At 43.4% G+C, this 27,280-nt stretch overlaps 1 protein-coding gene across 6 annotated transcripts in view; it reads left to right on the forward strand.

The window, feature by feature from the left end:
- Positions 1-27,280, forward strand: part of NTRK3 (neurotrophic receptor tyrosine kinase 3) — a gene marked incomplete at its 3' end in the record, with an annotated part of 367,342 nt that overhangs the window by 256,540 nt on the left and 83,522 nt on the right. For 2 of the 6 annotated variants that reach the window (XM_081228491.1, XM_081228492.1), the window contains 2 exons: positions 20,898-21,032; positions 22,570-22,892. The exons of 3 other annotated variants lie outside the window; for them this stretch is intronic. In XM_081228491.1, coding sequence (XP_081084617.1) covers positions 20,898-21,032; positions 22,570-22,688 — 254 coding nt within the window. Of the gene's footprint in view, positions 1-20,897; positions 21,033-22,569; positions 22,893-27,280 lie in introns of those variants that run through there. One more of the 6 variants, XM_081228493.1, reaches the window with a different exon arrangement.

Consider the following 27,280-nt stretch of genomic DNA (forward strand, 5'->3'; position numbering starts at 1 on the left):
ATACTCCCCAAGTTGATCTACAGATTCAACACAATCTCTATCAAAAATCAAGGCTGCCCTTTTTTGGCAGAAATTGACATACTGATCCTAAAATGTGTATGGAAATGCAAGGGACTCAGAATAGCTGAACAATCTTGAAAAAGAACAAAGTTGTAGGACCTAAACTCCTCAATTTCAAAACTTATTACAAAGCTACAGTAATTGAGACAGTGTGGTACTTGGCATAAACACAGATATATAAATCAATGGAATAGACTTGAGAGTCCAGAAATCAACCCTTACATTTATGTTCAGTTTGTTTTCAATAAAGTTGCCAAGATGATTCAATGGGAATATAATAGTCTTTTCAACAATGGTGCTGAGACAAGTAGATATTCACATGCAAAAGAATGAAGTTGAACCCCCTACCACACACCATATACAAAAATTAACTCAAAATGGATCCAAGACCTAAATGTAAGGATTAAAACTATTACCCTCTTAGAACAAAACATAGGTGCAAACCTCTGTAGCCTTGGATTAGTTAATGGTTTCTTAGATATGACACCAAAAGCATGAGCAACAAGAGAAAAAATATATGCATTGAACTTGATCAAAATGGAAAACTCTTGTGCTCCAAAAGGGCATTGTTAAGAAGGTGAAAAGACAACCCACAGAATGGGAGAAGATATTTGCAAATCATATCTGATAAGGGAGTTATTCCAGGATATATAAAGAATGTTTACAACTCAATAACAAGAAAACTCAATTGAAAAATAAGCAAATGATTTGAATAGATATTTTTCCAAAGAAGATATACAAATGGCGGATAATAACATGAAAAGAGCCTCAACATCATTAGCCATTAGGGAAATGCAAAACAATATTGAAATATCACTTCACACCCACTAAGAAGGCTAGAATCAAAAAGTTGGACAACAGCAAGTGTTGGTAAGGATGTGGAGAAATTGGAACCTTCATATATTGCTGGTGGAGGGTAAAATGGTGCAGGCACTTTGGAAAACAGGCATTTCATCAAAACATTAAACATAGAGTTACCATGTGACCCAACAACTCCACTTCTAGTGATATACTCAAGAGAATTAAAAACATATGTCTGTGAAAAAACTTGTACATTAAAGTTCATAGCAGGATTATTCATAATAGCTAAAAAGTGGAAACAATGCAAATGTCCATCAACTGAAAAGTGGATTTTTAAAAATATGGTATATCTGTACAATGGAATATTATTGAACCATAAAAAGGAATGAAGAACTGATATGTCTGACTACATGGATGAACCTTGAAAACATTATGCTACATGAAAGAAGCCAGACATGAAAATTATGTTTTATGATTCCATTTATATGATTTATCCAGAATAGGCAAATCCATAGTAACAGAAAGTAGTTTAGTGGTTGATGGGGGCTGAGGTGAGAGAAGGGTGGGGAGTGACTACTAATGGGTGTGGGTTTTTTTCTGGGTTTTTTTATTGTGTGTGGGAAGGTAATGAAAATGTTCAGGAATTACATAGGGTGATAGTTGTACAACTTTTTGAAATATACTAAAACACACTGAATTATACAATTTTAAAAAGTGAATTTTATTGTATGTATATTAGGTCTCAAAAAAAATTCTGAGAAAAGCCCCAAACTTACATGGACGCTGCCCAGTTTGAACAGATGTGTACATCCAACCTTGCATGGGGCCCTGTTGATGAATTGCAGAGATTCTCAGAGGAGGGACCGGGGCCTACCTAGTTTAGGTCCTACAACTTTGTTCTTTTTCAAGATTGTTCAGCTATTCTGATATGTACATACTGGTACATATCCACCAACTGTTAGTCCTTAGCTGTGCCTGAATCCTGTGACTTCCACTCAGGGCTCCTCTGTTATCCCACTGGGAGCAACAGAAAGCCTATATCCACATGACTTGAATAGAGGACCATCGTAACACCAGGAAGTCTGAGCTCTGCATACTTAGAATCCCCAAGTCTATGGATCAGGAGCTGATAAAAATCAGCATTTCAATCAGTATTTCTGAGTAGGGTCTCACAGAGAAAAGTGTCTAGTTCTATTGAATCACATTATAATACAATATAAAAGTCTCTCTCTCTCCTTCTTTCTCTGTTTCTCTCTCTAAGGGTCATTTGCATTCTCCAGTAAGCCTCTGTTGTCTGTCCCAAAGCCATCTTCCTCATCTGAGTTCAGACTTCCATGAGCCAATCCAAGATGTCAGAGATATAATCTTGGAGGGGAACTCTCCCAGTTCAGCTACTCATCAATCCCATACCCACAGCAGCTTTCTATGATGTGACCACTGTGTCCCTCCCAGAGAAATATCTATATAGCTTAATACATGGGAAATGAAATTTACATGGGAGAAGGGAAAACGTCTACATGTTATTTATTCAGTGATATTCTGTCTCATTGCAAAAAGTGTTAGAGGTGGTTTGCAAACATATACGCAGGCAGTGCGACAAGATGAATGAAAGGAATGATAATATCTGGAAATAGGGGGAATAAGTATAAGGAAATAAAATAAAACTAGTGGCAAGATTAGACTATTAAGTGCCTGATGATGGAAGAAGCTTGCAGATTTGGCTCCAGGCATCCTAATGGCCAAAGCACAGAGGTAAATATTTTAGGTTACAGGCTGCTGTTCAGAGGAACAATAACTTTTGCAAATGTTGTGGTCTAACAGAAGCTTCTCCCATAGCACCACATAAAGAGCAGAGTGTGGGGTGCAGAATTACACTCACCAGCAACCTGAAAATAGATCCAATGGTACACCTCTTAGGAATGCTGGTTAAAATATCCCCTCGATGCAAGTCAGTGGCTTCATGCCCAAACCCACTTCACGAAGTGGGTGGGTGGAGGAGAGAAGCTTTTAGAAGCACCCATGGAGCCTGGTCTTAACTCTGGGGAGACCCAGCATTGCCTGGAAAAGGGGAGCCTTTGGGGAACTCCGTTGCTGAGGATTGGTGGAATTTCCTTCTCCATCCCAGTACATCACACTGGGGCCTTTCAGGTCAGCTTTCACAGCCAGCAGCACACCTCCCATCCCACCCCCACCTCCCACTAAGGCTTTTCTTCTCAGGCTTATTGGAACTTGATCATGTGAGGCCAGAAATCATTGAAATCCAGAACAAATCTCATTTGACATTTTTATCTTGACTCTTCTGGGGGCCTTAATTAGCATGACTGCAGCACAGGAGATTGCTCCCATGGAATCTGTATTACTCTTGGTTGGCATAATGGCTATTGAAGTTTCTCTAGTTTCTGTTTCTGGTCATCTAGGAAAGACTCTGATTAAAAGTGATTAAACCCCTTAATATGGTATAATAAGGGGTGGTTGGCAATGAGTTTATGGATTAAAAAAATGCATCAGAATATGCACTCATATAATTGTACTAAGCTCACTCCTAAGACTCTAATATGGGTTGTTTGCCAGTCTGGCTCCCTGGCCATAGCACACACCACCACTGCGTAGGCATCCGCTCCCAGCATGGCCACCACCCCACAGCTCATGCAGCCAAGGCGTCCTTGACCCCCTTGCCGACAGCCAGGGCACACACAACACAGCAGGCAGCCATGATGTTCTCAGTCCTATTAATGGTCCATGGCTTTGGGGAGCATCAGAATATGTTATGGCTGAAGACAATTTTAGCTGGCATTAAGGATCCTGATTTCTCCAGTTCCTGAAGTACAGGGGGTGGTGAGGTCCTCTGCTGGTATAGAACACATTGTAACAGTGGTTTCCATCATGGATGACTCTGCCCCCCACCCCAGGGGACATTTGAGAATGTCTGGAGACATTTTTGGTTGTCCCAGTGGTATGGAGGGGGCTACTGGCATCTAGTGAGGAGAGGGATACTAAACATCCTACAATACACAGGACAGCTGCCCACAATCTAGAATTATTTGGCCCCAAATGTCAGTAAGGTAGAGACTAAGAAATCCTGTACTCTTTCAAGGCAGACTCCGACAGACTCTTATTTAAAGTTCATAATGGCCTGGTGAGGGAGAAGGTATAAAAGTTTTATTTCTATTTTATAGATTGAAAAACTGAAGCTTAGAGAGGTCATGAGCCTTCCCTGTCTCTCAGGGTCGGCCATCTGCTTGATTGTCTAGTTCTCATTCTGCTGCCACTGGTACAAATTGCATGGGATGACATGGACTTTGGGGTCCACAAGTGCTCAGAAGAGGTGCAGGTTTTATCTAAGTGCTTATGGCACATCTCTGGAGAAACCATGACCCCAGGTGTCTTACGAAGGAAAAGTACCCCAATTTCATATCTTTCCCCTAGGTATCAAAGCACACGTCTCCATCAAAAGTACTAGATGTTAAGATAATGGTAAGACTTGACCACATTTGATACTTGGGGAGGAGTAAGGTCTTTACAGTGGGCGAAAACATGGTGATTCGTACAGTCTGATTCCAGTTCACATTCAAATGCTTTGGGAGCCCTGGTGGTTACACAAAGTGTGACATGACCTGTTGTGCCAATAGGGAAGGGTGGCATTTTTGGAATTAAGAACACTGCTAAAATGCAGTCATATAAAAACATCACGCACCCCTCAACTCTCTGTGTCTGTCTGGGTGTATATTTGCAGATGGAATACCTTCCAGAGCCTGTTGATTTAGTGGAATAATAAAGCTGAGAAGGGTCACCCAGGATGATAAGAATATAACTGTACTCACACTCATTGCCTGGGAGTTTTGAAGGATTTGTACAATTAAGAGATTCTATAACTGAGTTCAAACCCAGTGTCTCATCATTTCACTGCCTTGTCTCTCTTCCTAGGGCATCTATGGCTTCATCATTGCACATTGCCTATGGGTCACATTTGGAATTGGAATCTAATTCATTCTGCCTGTGGCCAGGCACCACCCTGTGCATTTCACGCACATATTTGTAAACCCCCAGGCCTCCAAGGGAAGTAAAATTATCCTTATTATACAGTGGAAAGCCTGAGCTCAGGGGGTGACATCACTTGTGTGTGACCCACACCTGGTTGCTGGCAGAGCAAGAGGTGAAACTTAGGATTTGCTTATTCCCTTTACCACGCTGCCATGTTAAACAATCAGGGCAATTACACCTTTCTCTTTGCTCCTCAAGCAAGAAAGATAGGCTCATCAGGAAACAGGGCCCCTAAGGCGTTGAATTAGTTGACTGTGGTGAGAGTCCAGAGCCTAAAAATCATATCTCCTGCCTCCTAAGCCAGCTGGTGTGCTTGGGGGGTGATAGGCGCAGGGAGATCCCCGAAGAATTCATCAATGCACAAAGTTTCTGCAATAAATTGACCTAACTTAGTCTCAGTTCTTCTACTGATCTTGTCATATCTAAAGCAGCTCTACTCTGACTGGAGTAGACTACAGAGCTTTGAGCTGAGAATTACCCTGTGTGCTGTAGTGCATTGCTTGAGGAGCATCACTTAAGGACAAGTGTCTTGCTTCCGGTCTGATGAAATAAAGTCAGGAGTGTAAGGTTCCTAATTCTGATTCCAAGTGTTGCTACACTTCCTTTAAGGGCTGCAGGATGCTCTTCTGGACTTGTTCTGAAAGCATCACCTGCTCTCCCACACCTACTCCTTTTCAGGTGCTCTGCAGTGTTGCCAATGGTCCTGTGATCAGTCACGCTGGAGAGCCCTGGGGCTGCCTAGACCTCCCCTCCTCTCCCACCTCCCACATTTAATGAGATGTGAAATGCCTGATTTGCATAAGATATCTTTGCATTTCTCTGGCATCCATCTCCTTGACTCTCCTTTCATGATCCCAGCCCTAACTGACCACTGTCCACCTGTGCTTCAGTCACCCTTTAACCCAGGGGTCTGCACGCTATAACATGCGGGCCTGGTCTAGCCCACCACCTGCTTTTTTGGACAGCTCAGGAACTAAGAATCATTTTATTTTCAAATGGTAGGAAAATATCAAAAGAACTATCATCTTTTGTAACACGTGAAAATGATATGAAATTCAAATTTCAGTGTCCATAAATAAAGTTTATGGGAACACAGCCACGCTCATTCATTACCTACTGTCCGTGGCAGCTTTTACGTGATGCTGGCAGAGTTGAGTAGTTGCAACAGAGACCGTATGGCCTGGAAAGCCAGAAATACTTACTATCTGGCCCTTGACAGAAAAAGCTTGCAGGCCCCTGCCCTACCTCTCCACTCATCCCCTCTCTCACATTTATCCGAACTCATCCATTGCTCAAGCTCCTGAGTTCCTTCAACATCTGCCCCAAGCTAATCTCCATTTATTTCCCAATAGGACCTCCTTGCACTCCTCAGATGTATCTTGTACCTACCCACTAAGACCATCACTCAAGTAGTTCTTTCTGCCGGAAATAACTTTTCCTTCCCATCTTCTCAGAAATCTTCTCTCTCTCACAGATGTAGAGAACAAACTTACGGTTACCAAGGGGGCAAGGAGGGGTGGGATGAATTGGGAGATTGGGATTGACATATATACACTACTATGTATAAAACAGATAACCAAGGAGAACCTACTGTATAGCACAGGGAACTCTACTCAATGCTCTGTGGTGACCTAAATGGAAAGGAAATTTAAAAACGGTGGTTATATGTATACCTATAACTGATTCACTTTGCTGCACAGCAGAAACTAACACAACTTTGTAAAGCAAATATACTCCAATAAAAATTAATTTTAAAAAAAAGAAAAAAAAATCTTCTCTCTCCTTCCAGCCTCACAGCAAATGCAATCTGCTCTGAGGAGGTCGTCTCCCACTCTAGTTAATTCCTCGGAAGGCCCTAATGCTATTCCGGTCCTGCTTTTAAGACATGAGGTCCTTTCTGTTACACCTGGCTATTTCAGCCAAGGTCCTTAAGGGCGGAGGTGCCCCACAGCTGTCACCTAGAGTTGCTAAGTGCGGGCTGAGTGTGTCTGCCTCAGCGGGGGCTCCCTGTCCCTGGGACTGCTTTTCCAGGTGTGTAACTCCTGTAAATTTATAAGACTTCTGTTCTCCCAAGCCTATGTGACATTGTTTTGAAAGTGGGAAACAGGATTCAACATTTAGAAATTGATTTTTAACATTAAGTAGAAAGATCATGGTCATTCACTGATACGTCATTGAATCTAAATCTCATATCCATGTATCCACCTATACCATATCTATTGATCCCTCATCAGTCTTTGTTTATCTATTTGTGTTCAGCTATCTGTCCATCAATTTCTAAATTCTTTCCACAGTGCAGCCCAAGTACCGTCCCTTGATTGGGGGTGTCACAATTTTATAAGATTACCCACAAAAAGCACCCAACACTGCTTTCCTAATATCCCCTGCTGAGCTGGTTCCCCATTTCTCCCTTATTCCTGCTGTGTTCCAGCCAAATTATACTGTGCTTCTCTGGAAAAAAAAACCAAAAAAACCCTGCTTTTAGTTTCCTAGGGCTGCTATAACAAAGTACGACAAACTTGCCATCTTAGAACGATAGAAATTTATTGTCTCACAGTTGTGGAGGCCAGAAATCCAAGAGCAAGTTGTCGGCAGGGCCATGCTCCCTCTGAAGGCACTAAGAAAATATCTGTTATGTGTGTATCTCCTAGATTCTGGTATTTTGCTAGCAATCTTAGGCATTGCTTGTAGACGCATCACCTGAGTCTCTGCCTTTGGGTTCACATGGCATTCTTATTGTGTGTGTGTGTGTGTGTGTGTGTGTGTGTGTATCTGTGTGTCCAAATTTCCCCTGTTGTAAGGACAATCAGATTAGAGCCTACCCTAGTAACCTCATCTTTTTTTTTTTTATTGAAGTACAATTGATTGACAGTGTTAATGATTTCATCTTAACTTGATCATCTGCAAAGATATTGTTTCCAAATAAGGTCACATTCTGAAGTAGTGGAGTTCTTTTGCAGGGGCACAAATCAACCCATAACAATCCCCCACTCGCTATACCTCACCCATGCTGCTCCCACAATTTGCAATACCCCCCACGCATTTCTGCCTAGTGACCATCTTTCCCACCCCCTCTCCTCCTCTCGCATGGGATTGCTCCCCCACTGAACTCCCACAGCTCTGGGTGGGTACATTTCTCTCAACACTTACTAGAGTAGATCCCACATTATAATAATTTATTTTAGGATCCTAGTTGACTGTACACTTCCTTTTCTTTTTTTGCTCATGGAAAATTGCTACTCAGATATTTGCAAAAAGTATTGCTAGGTAAGCTTAGAAAGGTCTAGCCTTCATGTACGTGGCACTGGATTTTAAGTTTCTCTAGGGTAGTCACTGGGTTTTACTCATCTTGGTATTCCCCTTCCCACCTCTGAACATAGTGCCCATGAGCACAGGAGGCCCCTCAATACATGTTGGCAATTTGGAGATTTGGAGCACAATGAAAGCAGGCATTTGAATCTGCATTTGCCAGTGTCTGTCATTGCAAAGTGCTGATGCTTTCTGACCTGTATAGCATCTGTCTACTACTCTTAATGTGGATCCTAGCTAGACCATGACACCGCCACTGCCCAAAATGAATGAGTCTTTTTGTGTGTGTGTTTCTGTGTGTATGATGCTTCCCTCTAGTTAAAGAGAGCAAGCCCCAAGAAAGCTTAAGAACCATTGCTCTATAGAGACACACGGTGGGACCCTTCTTGTCTGTCTTCTTTTCATCTTTCCCTTCACCATTATTTTCAATACCTTCATCATTATCACTAATCATAGGAATTCCAAGTCAGAAAAGCAACTCATAGGTTTATATTCTTTAATTGTTAGGGCTATAAATTTAGAATGTGCCAGCTACCTGATCCTATTAGCCATACCCTACTCTAAGATAATCTGCTTAAAATTTATACCACTCAGGGATTTGGACTTTATTGATTACATTTCCTGCTAGACTCAGGCCTTTGCCTTTTGCTCATTGGAGCCTAAACAAAATGGCCATGACCCTGAGGAAAGTCAGGCACCCTGGGATAGCAGATAGACTTGAGGACTTAGGTTCTGGGAGAGCCACACGATCAAGAAGGAGGCACTGATGTTAAGATAATTTTTTTTCTCTTTCCTTACCTAACAGAGTTATTGTAAGGTTAACATAATCATTTAAAATTTTGGAAGAAGAAATGCTTTGTAAATGCCAAGATACTATAGTAGAACTTCAAAGTAATGTGGCATATTGTTATACAGATTCACACACACACACGCACACACACACACACACACGAGTCATATCACACGGTTCTAAAAAATAAGTTTTCTATTCTCTAAAATGCTGGTCTATCAAGTGAGAAATAGGGGGAGCTGTTGGAAGTGCTTCCTGATTTGGTTTCAGTATAGCAGAGGGGTTAATATAGCACAATTCAATATAGCACAAGAGCTGGAATGAGAAAGCCTAGATTCAAGATGGCGCTGCATCTTATTCACAGGGCAACTTGGCATGAGTTACTGATCATCTTCATTCCTTTTTTTCTTCATCCACAAACTAGGGACCATAACAGTTCTACCCTCATAGGGATATTGTGAAGGTTAGATGAGGAAGTCCATGCACAATACTTCACTCATTGTCTGGGCATGTGTAAATGCTTATAAATACTAGTCGTTAGGTTTTTTAAAAAAATGATCTTACTGAGAAATGAAAAAAATAATTCCATGAATAATTTCACTGTTGTATATTATATTTTAAAATTTCCAGATAACAGGAGAAGAAGTATCACACAGAAAGTCACAATTAACTGCCAAATGACTTATACAGACAGTGAGATTTGAGCTGGTTATTGAAGAATTCATGGGAATTGGATGGGGAAAATAAGTTAGAAGATAAACACTCAGGACAGCACAATACCATGGAAGTGAGGATGGAAACTAAAAACTGTAAGATATGGTCAGCTTAGAGTTTATCTAACCAGAGATTGTGAATAGGGGAGGGGTGGGTGACAAGGGCAGGATATCTGGCTGAAAACAGGGTGTGGCAAGACCAGGATGGCAGCCTAAGCCATCTGGGATTCATACAAAGGCACTTTCAATCTATGTTGGCCCCTGAACATGGTGGTGGATTGGCGAACATGATATTTTAGTGACATAATTTGACAATGGTGTGTCAGAAAGCTTAACCTAGGGACTGGAATCTGAGGAATATATTACAAAGCCCCAAAACAGTGGCCTTAAAATTAAAATGGGGGTTGAGGAAGCCTAAACCAATACTTGTTAATCATCTGTTTCATGTGCCAGACTTTGAGCTGATGCTTTATTTTTTTTTTAAATCACAACAGCACCTGTGAGATAGATAATGATATTTCCAATTTACAGAAAGGGAAATCAAGGCTCTGAGAATTTAGGTAATTTACTTAAGGTTTTAAAGTCACACATACCTGGTAGGTAGTAGAACAGGAATTTGATAGCCAGTCAGTCTGTCTCCAGATCTTTCTGCCATGCTTTGCTGAAGTGGGGAATCTAGTAAAAGCATGTGTACATGAGATACTGCAAAACAAGTATTAAAACCTGATGTTTGATTAGATATTGGAAATTAGAAAGACACTGGCAAGAAATGAGGATGGTTCCAATAGTTTGTGCCTAGGTGATTATAAGCATGGTAGAGATTTTAAAGAATTGGGCTATCAGGAAGGGAAATTGTTTGGGATGGGGATTATAGAAATGTTGGGTTTGTGGTTATGATGCACAATAATGGAAATGCCAAGTAGCCAGTTGGCATCATGAGAATGGAATTTAGAAGAAAGTTTTTGGCTGGAGTTAAAGGGTTAGACGTCACACCCCTGGATGTGGACATTAATGATGGATTGTACAAGGAGGTGGGGGGAGATGGCTAGAACAGCATTCCTACACTTTAATCATCTGAGGATTCTGTTAAAATACAGGTTTTGGTTCACTAGGTTTGGAGTAAGAGCTTGAGAGTCCTCATTTCTAGCAAGCTCTCAGGTGATGCTGCTGTTCCTGGTCCAAGAACCACTCTGAGTAACCAAGGGTGAAAGGACTGATCCTTGAGAAACCACCATAGGTACAGGTGGAGGAAAAGAAGCCAACAGAAAGAACAGGAGCAGAAAGGTAGAAAGATGACACAGTATTATAAGTGTCATGGGGGATGTGGGATGGTTGAGATACCACACTCTGTGGAATGACCAAGGTGAAGAGGAATGGAGAAAATCTAGTTATGGAGTAACCATTGGTGACCTTCAAGAGGTCAGTTTCTGTGGAGGGAATAGAACTTGGTTTATGGGAAGTTAAGCATTAACAATCTGTGAGATAGTGGAGTTATAGTTGGAATTGGATCATGCAAAATGTTGGTGCCCAAAGGAACTAAGGAAATGGGATGATAGCAGACGGTATGTAAAGTGGAGGACATTGCTCCATCATTTACTAGGTGAGAGACTGGGAATGTGGGCACACATGGATTTGGTACATGAGCACATACCAAAAGATAGAGGTGACCATATGTAGATTTCTGCAGAAAGGGGAATAGAACAGGATTTATGGAAGATGCTGGAGAGATAAGAAATAATTGAGGAAAGAAGTTGGGGATAGGATTGAAGGCACCAGTTAAAGAAAAAAAGAAAATACATTTTTTCTCTAATACAGAAAGAAAGAAAAGGAATCAAGCTGTGGTCAAGATGGTGCAGTGGGTTCATGATTTAGTGCACCTCCTCTGCTCCAAACACATTGCAGTGACAGAAAAATATAAGAACACATAGCTGGGCCTAAGACCCAGCTATGTGGGCCTAAGAGCAAGATAAGTAACCTGATGAGTCAGAAATAGTACAGAAACAAAAGGTTGATGAGCAGAGCTACATTCAATCTCAGGCTGGGCTCCAAGTCTGGAGGCAAAAAGTAAGGGCAGAAATTTAGCTCTCAAGGGTCCTGCACAACTATATGTGGTCCAGATTGTCAAGGGATCAGGGCTAGAATCACTGCTTGAAGCCATGGGTTGGGGACAGGCTTCCACACTGATGAAAAGAGTCTGAAAGAATAGTGTTGCCAACCCCTATCTGAGAGTACAGCTAATAGGAATCTCTGAACCTAAGGAGGTAGGGGAGAGAGGTAAAGATGTAACCATGAGAGGATGAACTGACTTAAGCCACTCACCTAGCTGAAGACTGTTCTGCTATATCCCATTGCAAATCAGTATGGAAGGGAGAAACTATTCAACATGAGGAATAATAAAGTTATATTATTACCTCATACCAGTCACAAAGTAAGTTATAAATTCTGGTTGAAATTTAGAGGTAGAACTTTTTGTTTTCAGCAGCTTTTTATTTTAAAATGGTATCACCCTTTAGGGGCCCCAGGCCATCATTATAGGATGGGTTTGGAATTGAAGTTCTAAGAGCCTTGGTGGAGGCAGCAATAACAACAACACCACCAAAAACGTTAGACAATGATGACTGAGCACAAAAGGAAAAGAGGGGAAAAAAACCCTTCCTACTGAAAATGAACTACAGTCCAACATTATGAACCATGTAGAAAAAACAACAGTTAACAATAAAGATGTTTGTTATACTGACTTTTACTCAACAATGATCTGGATATTCTACCCAATGCAATAAGACAAGAAAAGAAATATAAGAATTGTGGAAAGATGTACAACCATCTTTTTGTGAATGATATGATCATCCTACATAGAATATCAAAAGGTATTTGTAAAGTTAGAACAAGTTAGAGAGCTCAGCAACGTTACTAATACAAGATCAGTAAACACAAATTAATATATTCCCTAAACACAGAAAATTTAACTGAAGACAGATCACACTTACAATAGCAAAAATGAAATAAAACAAAAAAAGGCAAAAAAATATAAATTCTACAAAGGATATGCAATATCTTCTAGAAAATACAAGACAATATTAAGAGTATAAAAGAAGAATGAGTAAATGGAGCATATATCTTGTTCATAAATAGGCAGAACCAGTATAATGAAGATGTTGATTATCCCCCAAGTTTATAAATTAAATACACTCCCAATAAAAATCCCAGCAGGGTTTGTTTTTTTTTTGTTTTTTTTTTGCGGTACGCGGGCCTCTCACTGTTGTGGCCTCTCCCGTTGCGGAGCACAGGCTCCGAACACTGAGGCTCAGCAGCCATGGCCCACGGGCCCAGCCGCTCCGCGGCATGTGGGATCTTCCCGGACTGGGGCACGAACCTGTATCCCCTGCATCGGCAGGCGGACTCTCAACCACCGCGCCACCAGGGAAGCCCCCAGCAGGGTTTTTGAAGGCACTTGCTTGATAAGCTTATTCTATAATTTATATGAGAGAATGAAAGACAAAGAATAGCCAAGGTATTTTTTAAAAGAAGGTTGAGATTTGCTCTCATAGACAAAAAGACTTATTATAAAGTTCTAGTAATTAAGATGGGGAGACAAATATGCCAAGTATAATAATATGTTTTTAGCACTCAGAAAACATACATGTGTATGTATGTAGATATATAGATAAACAGAAAGATGTGTGGCTATGTGTGTATTTTTGATGTGTCATTGTAAATCAGTATGAAAGGGAGAATTTATTCAATAAAACCACATGAGGAAAAATAATCTCATACCAGCCACACAATAAATTATAAATTCTGGGTGAAATTTAAAAGTAGAACTTTTTGCTTTAGATAAGGTTTTTGTTTTAAAATACTTTTAGATATACAGAAACGTTGCAACAAGAATGCAGAGAATTCTCTTATACTTCTCACTCAGTTTTCTCTACTGTAATCATCCTAAATCACCATGACACATTTGTCACAACTAAGAAGCCAGCTTTGGCATGTTATTGTTAACTAAACTCAATACTTCTTTCTGATTTCACCAGTTTTTCCTCAAATGTCCGTTTTCTGTTTCAGAATCCCAACCAGAATACCACATTACATTTAGTTATTTATCATGGTTCTTTAACCTCATCTGATCTGTGACAGTTTCTCAGACTTTCCTTGTCCTTGATTACCTCGACAGTTTTGAGGTCAGATTTTATGCAGAATGCCTCCCAATTTAGTCTTGTTGGTTGGGGTCATGAGTTTTGGGGAGGAAGACCACAGAGATGCGTGCTGCCCTCATCACATCATATCATGCTTATCACATGGCATCACTGAATATGCTAGCCCTGATCGCCTGGCTGAGACCAGGATTCTCCACTGTAAAGTTACGTTTTCCCCTTGCCATACTCTTTGGAAGTAAGCTGATAAACACAGCACACAAGGTGGGGAGTTAAGCTCCATTTCCTTGAGCGAGGAGACTCTACATAAATTTTTGGAATTCTTCTCTAAGAGAGATTGTTAAATATAGTACTTTTAGAGGAAAAGAGTCTATCCTTTGACATTGAGGGAGGAAAGTCTTAAGATACATATTATAAATAACATAAAGGGAAAGATTAATGCATTTGTCTGCATTAATTTTTAAAAATCTATATAAGATACCATATACAAAGGTAAAAGATAAACCATAGACTGAGAGAACATAATTCCAATGCATACAGCCAACAAAGAATTTACATGCAGAATAAATAACAAACTCCCACAAATAAAAAAGACCAACTTATATACAATGTATGTATGTATGTGTAGATATATATAGTATGTGTATGTACATATTATATATTATTATATAATATTATTATATAGGTAATATATATCCACACATACACACATAATATATATAATGCACACACATGTATAACACACACACACACAACACAATGAAGAAAGTATAGGAAGAGACACTTCACAGAACAGGAAACTCCAATTGAGATGGTGTGAACCTCAGCAGTAATCAAGGAAATGCACCTTAAAGCTGCAAGAAGATAACATCTACCACGCATCAGATAATATCATATGTGGAGATACAGGGTAAAACATTCATCCATTTAGTGATCGTAGAAATATGAGTTGGTCCCATCACTTTGGGGAAACGTTTAGCAATACAGTGAAGGATTTCTATACACTAAATTATAGGGATATCCTCTAAAGCCATTCTTCTGAAACATTTTTTTGTGCATAGAAATCACCTGAAGAACTTGTTAAAATGAAGATGTTGATTCACTGAGGTCTAAGAGTCTCCATTTCTACCAAACTCCTAGCTGATGCTGATGCTGATGCTGGTCTACATGCCCATGGTTTGAGTAACAAGCCTCTAGAGGTCAGCAAACAGTGGCCTGTGGGCCAAGGCCCAAATCTGGTTCCTGTCTGTTTTTATCATTGAAGCTTTATTGGAACACATTTGTTTGTTTCTTTGTTGTCTATGGCTGCTTTCAGACTACAATGACAGAATTTAGTAGCAGCAACAGAGACCGTATGATTTGTATAAAGCCTAAAATAGTATTTATTATCTGGGCCTTTACCGGAAAAGTTTGCCAACTGCTGCTCTAGAGAAACTCTCCCACGTGCACGTAAAGAGACTTGTGTAATAATATTTATTGCAACTTTTTTTGGAGTAATGACAGAATGGAAATAAGTGTCAGTTAGTAGAACAGACAAATAATTTGTAGTATAGTCACATGGTAGACTACATCAGTTACAATTAATGAGTGAGATCTACAAGTCTTAATGTGGATAAATCTTCCCTTATTTTAAAATTTAAACTTAGGCAATTTTCTTACAGATATATACCTCTGCAGGCAAATTATTAAAAGATGCCTGGAAATGATCCTCATCTATTTCAGGGCAGTGATTACCTCTGGTGAGGGATTAGATTAGGAACAGGATCGTGGATGCATTCATATGGGCTCACAACCATAGGTGTCATGTATTATTTCTCTCAAAACTTTGGAAAGAAGATATCAAAATGTAATAAATTGTTAATACTGGGTGGTGGGTACACAGTTTTGATGATCTCTACGCTTTCTTATTTCCGATATTTCAAACATTGGAAAAGAATAAAAAGAATCAAAAAGGGGAAAATATGCTGAATATAAAGACAAGTATTTTGAAGTGCAGGGAGGGAGTGAAGATAGAGAAAGGTTATTCATACCTGAGGTTCTCTCTCCTCTCAATTAAGCAAGAGATACTCCGGTATTACAAATTGTCCCTTATATAGTTAATTTTGAGAATGGTAAACAGGTTTTACCAGGTGACTAATTTTACTCCATGGCTTGTGAAATATTTTGATTCTAAGAGGTCACTTCATCCAGGTCCTGGAGTGGAAGGAATTTCCCTTTCTCTGGAACTAACATTTCACTCCTTTGATCCAAGCTCAGCTTATTGTTAGGACAATAGTGATACCAAGAGCGAAGCCCCCAAGCACATTCCTCCTCCTTTTGAGTGCAAGCCTTGCAGTATTCCTCAGGGAAGAGTCAGGAGAACCTTCAAGATTCTTTCAGGGAAGAGCCTTTGGCTTTTGTCTGAGAATCTTAGTGTTCCATGCCCTTTTATCTCACCTAGGTGTGGATGCCCTCCCACTGTGACTTCTCCTGGCATGATTCCCTGAGCTAACTCACATTTGGGTTACATTCAGCAGCAGCCTCCTCCCTCAGAGCATCTGCGCACAGCTGGAACCCGGCTTTGCACATGGGCCAGTGCAGTCTCATCATTGATTTTCCCAGCAGTACTGAGGCAACTTTACAGGAAAAGGTGCTGCGTACTGAAGCTGGGGATCTCAGTTCAGCACTCTTAGCCATGAAATCTACAAGAGGGATGTTTCAGTTCCAAGTACATTTGCATATCCTATAGAAGCCTGTGTAGCATGTTTGTTGTTGTAAGGATATGGGAATACTTTGAGTCAAATTATACCCCAAGAAATTTAACAGCTGTATTGAAAAGTCCTGCTAGCTGGCACTTGATAACCTTTGGTTAAGTGCCTTACATGTGTCAAGGAAAGTGGAAGCACAGCCAGCTGATGATACAAATACCCAAAATACCATCTTCTCACCCAACAGTAGCATTATAAGTGGTCTCTAGCATGTTTTCCTCTTGGGAACCTGATTTCTGAACACAATGCCCTCTTACCCCGGTTCAACTGTCTCAGAGGAGACAGTTCAATTCCTGAACTATCTCCTCTTTCTGAGATAGGTTTATCCCTCTGATGGAGGTTTCCAGCCACTATGTATCATTTTAAACCATAACCAGAGGGAGCATAAGTTTGCTCATTATAGGGATAATCAGTGAGGCTTGCTGAGAGGGCATTCCCTGGTCTTTAATTCACAGCCCATAACCTAGTGCTGACTTTAGGTTTATTGTAAAGGTTTCAACTGAAATGCTAAGACAAACCATGCAGGGATTGTAAATAAGTGAAGGGACCAGGTGGAGGATAATAGGGAGTATTGTGGCATATGGTGAATTAGAGAACACATGCCCTGTCTAAATGGAGTGGCCACCACTTTGCTCTAGCTGATTATCATTGTGCAGAAATGCTGGCCCAACATTGACAGAACTCTTGGATTTTTAAGGGAAGCTAGAAATAGGGATATTTTAAATGTGAAATCTTCCAACTTTTAGATGTTGGCAACTAATTCAAAAAAATTTTTTAAATCACGCTAAAATGAGACACAACCCAGAGCCACAGATGGCCCATTGGTTAGGTTTGCAACCTCAGAATAACAGAGGAAATGATCTGAGAGCTTTAAGTAAGATCGTTTGTGGCCAGCAAGTCTAGGCATTTGGGTCTCACCCACGTGGCTCAGTGCCACCATCTTTTTACTGAATCTGATGGCAGGAAAGAACTTAGATTGAGAACAACAATAGCCACATCAGGAGGCAAAGGTACAGAACCATGTAACAATAGTCATAACCCGGGATCACTGGGGCTCTTTGATGACCTTCTTCCCATGACCTTAGAGAGGTCACCACACAGGCAGCAAACGAAGCAAGCGACATTTATGAGGGACATTTTCTTTACCATAATGTACCTTTTCCTGTCACTTCTTGTTCACATAGTGACCCAAGGGGAGAGTGCTGGGAGAGAGCAATTCTGGGCTCCATACTTGGCCTCCCAGGAGGATTCTCAGATTCTACACTCTTGCTCTAGGTGTGACTATATTCTGAATAATTGCTCTTCTCTACAAATTCATGATTATCTCTTTCATCAGGTTTACTTTTCATCCATCTTAAGCTGAACTCCCAGAAGTAACATCAAAATGAAGGGGTCAATGTCTAGATAGAGTTTGGGATTCTTTACTTGGTAGGTCCTAATACAAGCGAAGTGGTAGGGGTGGCTGGCTAACACTTGCAGAAAATGAGGCAGCATGGGAAAGGGTTGGACTGGGCGTCTACTGGAGGAGGGCAGTGGTGGGCCATGGGGGGTGCTCGGCTCCCTGGTAGGGAAGCTGTTAGTGAGGAAGGAACACTCCAGCCCTCCAGCCAGGCCTTGCAGAAGGAGCCGGAGGTAAAGCCCTGCTTCCCCTGGAGAATGTCCCCATCACTGCGGCCATGACCTCCGTTTCTGCCTCCTTTTCCGTACACTGATTTTCAACAAATGGAAGCCATATTGCAAAGCAGTTAATTATAAGGAGTTTAAGGTTATGAAAAACGTGGTTCAATGTTTAATATCAGACTCTGCCACAAAGTCTACTTAGTTTTTTTTTAATATATATTACTGAGACTTAGTTTTCCCACATGTAAAATAGAGTTAATAATATCAACTTTTAAAAGATATTGGAGGGACTTCCCTGGTGGTCCAGTGGTTAGGACTCTGCGCTTCCACTGCCAGGGCCTGGGTTCAATCCCTGATTGGGGAACTAAGATCCCACAAGCTGCGTGGTGCAGCCAAAAAAATTAAATTTAATTTAATTTAATTTAATTTAATTTAAAAATAAAATAAAATGGAGATACTGAATTAACTGTAAGCAGTGCCTGGCACCATCACTAGCTTATATAGGTCTTTGGATTCCAGGGTGATCAGTGATGCATTGGATGGTAGGGCTATTATAGCCGGGCATTGCTTGAGTCTCCCTTCTTTAGCCCATGCCTGCCCACAGCATGCCTCAAGACACTTCACACCTTCTCACCCCTTGGGGAATGGTATAGAGGGTGTGGCTAGAATACCTCCTGACTGGGGTGGGGTACAACGCAAGCTCCCCACCCTGACATCTATCCTGTGGACCCCTCCTGCTCTCACTCTCTCTGGACAAGGATCTCAATTGCTCTGTGCCTCTGATTCCCTATGATTAAGCCACCCATGACCTCAGTGCCAGGACTCCTGTGTATATCAACCTCCTCTTTCTCACAGCCAATGCTATGTAAATGCTAAGCATTTCTGTGATGTAGCAACTTTAAGAGGATGAATGAATACATTTGATGAGGGAATGTTGGGAAATAATCCAATAGGTCTCCATTTGGTATTGGGCCTTTTATCAAGGCCATAACCCAAACCCACTTTATGGGGTTAGGGAACAAAATTACCATGTCGGATAACAAAAAGGCAGAAGCAGGGACAGAAAGGGAGGCCTTGAGAATCCAAAGTCAAATGAATGTGTAGACAGAAGATGCAAGGGAAGTTCTCACTGGTGGGTGCTGGAAAGCTGGTAGCTCTAGACATCCAAGGCCAGAGCAAGAGAGTGGGGCTGGGATGAAACCCCAGAGAGGGTGAGATGATTAGGATTTACAAGATTGTCAGAAAAACAGAGAGGTGTGAAGGTCTAGACCATCCTTTGTGTTGCATGGCCATAGAAGGCAGCCCTTCTCTTGCTGCAGTGAATATTGAAGAACTTGCCCTTGAAGATTTAACCGGCTTTTGGCCCAATGGGATTGGCTCTGAAAGCTTTCATCCAGTTCTCTGGGTGCTTAGCACCCCCTAGCCTTTTCCTTCACAGCTTCCCTCCCTTCCCAAAATGATCCCAGAGTCTCTGGCTTGCTTCTTAGGAAACATACACCTAGACAGTCCCTGAAGACCAGGCTCTGTTCTGAATTACAGAGGGCCTACGAGTAGCTTTGTGCTGGATGACTCTGGGGACAGCTGTTGACAGATGGAGGAAAAGGTTAGACATGAGGGTTCATGGGCCACTGGGGGGTGAGGCTTTCTTCAGAAGTAAATTTGCTCCTCTTTGGCCTTTCCTCCAGCCATCTCTCCCTTTCCAAGTCCATGTCCATGGTGGTCCTTGTCCCCCCTGCCCTCCCCCGAGCATATGCCTTTTCCTTCCTGCTCCAGGGTTGTTCTGAGTGAAAGGGGGAGGAATGGAGGATTTTGGAGCGGTGCCTCTTATGCTATAAGGCTTCAGCATTTAGAATCTTGGAAAGGCTCCACCTGGGAAAGAGTTCCAGAGAAAACAAACTTCAGATCCCGGCTCATATAGGAAAAGGCTCATGTTCACAGAGGTGGCTTCAGGGACCTTGGCAGAGGCTTGGCCCCTGCCTTTAACAGATCCGACGTGGAGCCTTCCAGGGCCCACGATGCTGCATGGCCTTCAAGGGAGATTTCACTCACAAGCTATGATACCTCTTTCATAGGACTTAGAGTTGTCAGGTCTCTAGGGAGCCAACAGCTTTTGTCGTTCTGTTTATGCCCTAACTGAGGCAAGAACGATTTCAAGGGGCCAAACACCCCGTCTCTTCTCCTCTTCATTCCCCCTTGTCATGTTGTTCCCTCTTGGAGAGTAGCTGAATTTCTTTTCTAGGAGAGAAGGGGCCAAAAAGGTGGCCTCAAGACCTGTGGGATCATCAGCTCAGTTCATAGGAATCATCCTTCCAGCCCCAGAAATGGCATTGACAAAAGCAGTGATGGACACAAGTTCAGGATTCCCCTGGCCCAAGAAGAGGGATGGAGGGGTAAGCATGGTAGGGAAAGGTTGGACAGAGTTTATGGTGATCCCCTCATGCAGTTCCTTAAAGCCACTGTGTGATACTCAGGGGACCATGTATCTAGATTTTATGCCTAAAATAAAGCAGGTGCCCCTACAGGTAAAGCAGTGTGAGTACAGGAGCTGGGGACACCTGGATTTCTGTTTCTGGCCTTGTGCACTTAAGAAAAATACTTCCCCATGTCTTTGCACATGGGGCTCAATACTGACCATTAATTCCCCCATGTCTGCCTCTTCTGCCAGGGGTCTTTTCAAACATAGACAATCATGGGATATTAAACTTGAAGGACAATAGAGATCATCTAGTCCCATCAACTCACTATATATATGAGGAACCTGAGGTCCAGAGTGGGGAAGTGTCTTACCCAAGGTCACATGGTGAGTTACCTCCTTTGACATCTTTGTATGCAGTACAGGACCCCCGTCCCCCTCACCAATTTTAATTCTTAAGATCTTAAGACCTCATGAAGTTTCTGTAGGTCCCAGAGGACTCAGGGATGCCTAGGTGCCTAGTGTGGGATTGGTACTAAAATCCCTTAGGTGAGGGAAATATTCCAGGCCAGGATACTTCACAGGGCCTAGGTGAGGCCTCTGGGAGAAGTGAGAGAGGGACCATGGCCTGGAGAGAAACAATGGAGTCACAGGCCCTCTAGGCCAATGGCCTGCCTTCCCTCTGCCTCAGACCCAAGAGAGCCCTTGTCCCGGGTTAGCATAGTGATGCTAGCACAGAAACATCTCATGCTGAAACCAAGTCTCCCTCTAAACATGACCTCATCAGTGAGGAACTTTCCTCCATCCACAATCTAACCCCACTCCCTGCAGAAGGAAGGCACCCAACGTCCAAGATGACTCAACTCTGTTTTGATCGTAGTGTGCCCTCAGAATGAGGAGGGGAAAGTCTCAGTGCTACCAACTCGATCTCTCCCCATCATAGCCTCAACGTCTAGCTGCCCATTACACTCTTCACATACCTGCACACAGCTTTCCTAAAAAGGTTGGCTTACTCCTATCTTGTCTGCACACGCATGTAAACACCCACACGCTCGTTACAGACATTATTTTAATCCGGGGTTGACTGAAAAACCTCCTTCTGGAGATTTGATCAGGAACACCCACGTCTCTGGACATCCTAATTCCGTCCATGGCAGGGTGGGGCCAGAGAGGAGCTGAGCTAGCATGGAAGTCCTCCTTGCTTGAGGCTGCCCATGGCTTGATGGCCACCAATGCTACTCCTCCAGGGTATTCCATCCCCTATGAGACTTGGAATTATGGGAAGGCTGAGAGATCAGCCATCATTGCACTGACTGGGTGAAATGAGAGGAAAAAGTGAAGGAGAAGGAGTTTATAGTCTTGGAAGTACAGTGCCCCCAACCTGGTGCAGTCAAAGGTGGTTCACATTATCCCAGCTCCTAGGATTAGAAATGGCCCTCAGGTATCCCTTAAGAATGTAAGGTCTGGAGAGCATTCCCCTCCCACCCCTTTGCCCCCCAGGGACCCTAGCGATTATGCCCTGTTCCCACCTCCCTGTCAAGCTCATCATCAGGGCCTCCTCCTACTTAGGTGAGGCTGCCCCTCCCCTCCTCTTCCAGGACAATCCAAGGCCAAGCCCCCAAATGTTTTGCTCACGTCCCTTCCTCAGTTCAGTGGAGGCTGCAGCAAAAATGGAGTGTTTCCAGTCTCTCTGACCATGCTTGGTTTTAAGTTAATCCCCTCCTCCTATCCTTCCCTTTCGCTGAGAATTCATTTGGCTGTTCCCAATATATCTGTATCCGTATCCCGTATCTCCAGTTCTTCCCCCTACCTTTCAAGCTCCCTCTCTGTTTCCCCTTCTAGTTTTGATCTTCTTTGGGGGTTTTGGTTTTTACTTTATTTTGCTTTTTCTGTTTTTCTGTTTTTTTGTTTTTGTTTTTTATAGGTTTCAGAGAAATTATGTTGAATCCAATAAGCCTTCCCGGACATTCCAAGCCTCTTAACCATGGCATCTATGTTGAGGATGTCAATGTTTATTTCAGCAAAGGACGTCATGGCTTTTAAAAACTCCTTTTAAGCCTCCCTGTTTTGATGTCACCTTGGTAGGCTGGGCCCTCTGAGAGGTTGGAAGCTCTAGGCATTGTTCTGTTTGGATCCGGGGATGCTAAGTAGAAACTACACGAGCCGCCGGTGCCCCTGCATCCTTTATCACCACCAAGACGGGTGTTTGCCCCCATCCACCACTGGCAGGGTTGCCCTTTCCCTCCAATCATCACTGTGCTCCTTTTTTTTTCCTGGCCTCCAAGGCAGCTCCTGCCATCATCTTAAGAGCCAATAAAGAGAATTAAAAACCTGTGCACCAGGAACCACCTCTTAAATACACTAGCCATTCTCTTGCTTTCCACAAACAACCCAACCACCACGAGAAAGCCTGATGAAGTCCAGCCGTGCTCCGGCCTCACTTTCCCCGCTTGGAAGCGTGGGGTCTCCCTGGCTCTCCCTAGGATACCAGGCCATCCTCTTAGTGACCTCGTCGCCCTGCAGCCTCCCGTGGGGAAGAACATCTAAGCAGAGGTGGAGACGGCGCGGTGAGAGGAGAGGGAGCCAGGCCCAAGTATTGGCACCAGATTAGGTCTCAGAGGAAAGAATGGAAACCAATCATTTTCTATATATACATATATTTTTTGGTGGAGAAAACCATACCTTTTTTTTGGACACACTTTCCCCCTACTTCCTCTTCTCTCTGGAACGGCTCACAGTGAGTGGTATTAGAAAACTCCTTGGAGAAGAGGATTTCTCCAGGGCTCCTTCTTGGCCTCTAGATCTGCAGTTCTGACAAGCTTTGGCTGCAGGAGGTCTTGCCTGTGAATTGGGCATCCTGCTAGGACCACAAGGGACCAAGGGAATCAGGGACCAAGGCCCTTCCTGCTGTTCCATGATCCCGGGATTGGCTCTCTTCCCCCACTTTTACTTATTCTTGACTCTGAGAACTTTTGGCACCCAATGGAATCACCATTTCAAGGTCAAGATGAACTGAAGGGGAAGAGAAATAGAAATTGGCCTCCTCCAGCCCCTCTCATGGCTCCAATGGAAGTGTCATCCTGTTCTCTGGTCAATATATGTGTTTACTTTGCTTGCTTTGACTCATGCCTTACTCCATGGCCACCCTCTCCCAAAGAGGGAGGTTTGTTTCCCCCATTTTCAACTTGATCCACTGGGGAGAGGGAAAGGGATGCTTTTCCCCCTGCTTCAATAGGAAAGGTACAGTTGTAGGGCCTGAACCTCTCCCACATTTGCTGCCATGTTGGCTGAGTGGACTTCGGGCTTGGCCTATTTCCCCCCCACACACCCATGGTGCCTCCGTTGTAGGGGGTCAGCACAGGCTGCCCCCTTGAGGATGGAGCATGGAAGAGGGGTCAACCGTGGGGAGCTCGTAGGACAAAATGGTGGTGGTTTTAACCCACTAAGTTTTGGAGTGATGATGCGCAGTAATAGATAACAGATTCTCTGCCTTGGGAAATTTCCCTGGGCGTTAGGATTCCCATTTAAGGTTTTAGGTCCTGAGTCCTGTGGATGGTGGCTCTTCATGTCGGGTTCCCAGCCTAATTCTGCAGACACCTCCATGGGGTTTAAAAATGCACAGCTTCCCAAGTTCTTGCCCAGTATCTGGGGTGGCCTCCCGGGCACCTGAATGTTCAGAGTATCACACGGGGATTCAGCTTCTCTCCAGGGCCTAGAAGTGTGTTTATTTAGCCCCTCCCAGCTCCCGCCATCCTGCTCCCCATTGCTTCATGTCTGGCTATTCCCCATTGTGTCCTGCCAACCCTTTGGGCCAGGGCCCCCTCCTGAGTGTGGCTTTAAGGAGTAAGCTTGAGGATGATGTTTTTTAATTATTGTAAATCATTACCTCATTTCCAGCCTCCCAGGCTCCATCCATCCCAGCATCTTTTATTCTGCCATTTCCCTCACCTTGTGCTATGACCATGGGGCGTTGTGTTTCCGCAGAGACATATAGGAGTGTTCAGTGTATAGTTTCTTAATAAACACTTTATTTTCTAATGAAATGACTGGATCAGACCTCTTATTTGGCAATTTTGCAAAGAATATTAAAGATACATAGAAATTTCAGGCTACCCTGTTTTTTAATTCCCCCCAATTTTACTATTACTCTTTTAAAGAAATTTCTTAGCCAAGTCCTGTTTGCAAAGGATTTTACAATCTGTTCCATTGGTTACTTTCAGTGAGACCCCTCCAGATACAGGCTGAGTCCATACAGTGAAGTGTTTCCTCATCTTACTGAGAAAGAATTAGAGGCACAGAGTTGAATGGTTCACCCAGGGTCACACAGCACAAGAGACAGAAGCCAGGTTCAAACCTGACTCTTTCAGATACAACTCAGGTTACTGAGACCCTTGTCTCTTCGGTGGCTGAGGACTCTTCTATTGTCTGAACAGCCAAGGCTTATGGAGATTCTTTCTTCAGAGCTGATGTGTAAGGGGGTCTGGGAGTGGGGTTGAGGGATCCTTTATCTTTGGTGCACCAGTAAGCCAGTGTAAATTTTCCCTTGGTTGGAGTGGTTTCATATCTCCCTTATGGATCTTGGGGAAGTGACTTTGCCCAAAGGAAGATGGGGGGTCTGGGCTTGTAGGCCAACATGCCGATCATCCAGAGACCACCCCCTGCCCCCCCCCAGACACATACACACTAAGGTAGGCCAAACTCTTATGTCAGGTCTCATGTGGGCTACCAGAAAAGGAGAGGCAGAGAGTCCTGGGGTCCTACTGAGGCTAAAATGCTTAGATGAGCTGGCTGTATCTGTCTGCCCTTGGTTCCTGGGCCCTGACCCAGCTAGAAGGGTCGAAATGCCTTCTGTAACTTACAATATCTTCCTTTTAGGAGGAAGGGACTTTGTATGTAGGAGATTTGGAACAAGAGAGGAGGTCGGGGGCTGGGAGGATTTTGACCCTTCCCTTGGTCTCAGTAGGCTTTCTTGGGGCTTCTTACTTAGGAAATAAAGATGAGGCATGCAGAAGTAAGGTGGGTGAGCTCAAGGTGGAAGTCCAACAGGGATTGATTCGGCTAGGTTGGTGCTTTTTCTACTTACCCTTACTCAATCTCTTATTTAAGTCTAGCTTGGTTTGAGCCCTCACGTCACCTCATCCCTAATGGAAGCTCCTTTTCTATAGAGTGGCCTGGGTAGGGGGTTGCCCCAGCTCCACATTCTCCTGTTCTCAAGGGTTCCAGGATTGGACCAGGGATGCCCCAAGGGTTGAGACTGTCTTTGGGACCTTCGGGCTGCATGGATTCTAGGGAGAATTTCATTATTAATAAGTAGAGATATTTAAGTTTTGTTTTATCAAGATGCGTAGAGGCTGCCAATGCATGGGAGAAAAGATGATGTATAGAAACGGCCCCTGGGAAGATGGGAAAGAAAAGCGCCCATCCTCAGGAGGAAGGCTCAGCCACATGGAGGGAGAGCTCTCCTGGTGCAGCAGGAGGAAGAGGAAAAGATGAGGGTTTAGAGGTTTGGGGCGGGCAAGGGAGTGAGAGTTCTTGTCTGGTGGCTTCTATTTTGCCTATCAAGTGTAAGGCAAGGCCTTGTGCTGCAAGTGAGAACATCTAAGAACGTTGAGAAGGTCTAAAGCAGCAGAAGAGGCCATGGCAGATGGCAGGGAAGCATGAAAAAGTTGCCGGGAGGAATGAGGACTGGCTGAGACTGGGGAGCTGTGTTGAGTGTCCAGGACTCTGTTCCCCATGCTCTCCTGCTGGGCTTTGAAGTCTCATGGCATCTACCCCAATGTTAGAGGCTCTGGGGCAGTCAGAGCTGGCACAGGGGAGGCGTGGAGAGAGGAACTCAGCCCACCAAGGATGCTGGGTTGGACTGGCTTCAGGCAGGGAGGCTCAGGGGACCAACAAGACCTGTAGCTCTGTGCTTGGAATCTCACCCACAGGGTTTCACAGTGGCTTTCTCGGACTTGAGCTTACGTTTTGGTCCTAGGGGATTTCGTGGCAAAGCTTCAATCCGTGAAACCAGTGTGCTTGCCATGTGCTGTCTGGATCTTCATTCTGGAAGGAGTGATTGAGGGGCCCTGGTTCTGAACCCTGTTCCCTGAAGCTCAGAGGGTGGGGAACTCACTGTACCCTTAAGAAGCTGTAGGACAGTGGTCAGCTCAGTTGTAGGACCTTCCAGGGACATGCTCTGGAGAGGACCTGAGTCTTTCACTAGGGTTGTGTGGCCAGATCCTGGAACTGGTTGCCAAGCTCCAAAGAATGGGCTTTCCTGGGGAGCATGAGTAACAATCATTATGTCGAACTTATGAAGCACCTATTCAGAGCCACGCACATTTGACCCATGAGGAAGCTGAAGCTCAGAAAGAGTTAGTAATCACTAGGCCAGGTTTTCACAGCTGTGAGTGGCAGCGCCAGGACTGACATGGGGTCTCTTTGACCTCCGGTGCTGTTGGCTGTTCAGCTGCCCCATAGAGCAGCCCCATCTTCTGCTCCTGGAAAGCTGCAGTCCTGGGGTCTCCACAGTCATAGCCTCCCCCTGGCTCCCTAGATGAAGTCCTTCAGGGGTCTTTGGGGCTACATGCTATCCCTAACTTCCTCCTGGAAACACCCGAACAGGGTGATTTTGAAAAGAACGTCTGCCACGC

This window comes from Mesoplodon bidens, assembly GCF_964165515.1.
Source record: "Mesoplodon bidens genome assembly, chromosome: 3".
NCBI classification, from domain to species: Eukaryota; Metazoa; Chordata; class Mammalia; order Artiodactyla; family Ziphiidae; genus Mesoplodon; species Mesoplodon bidens.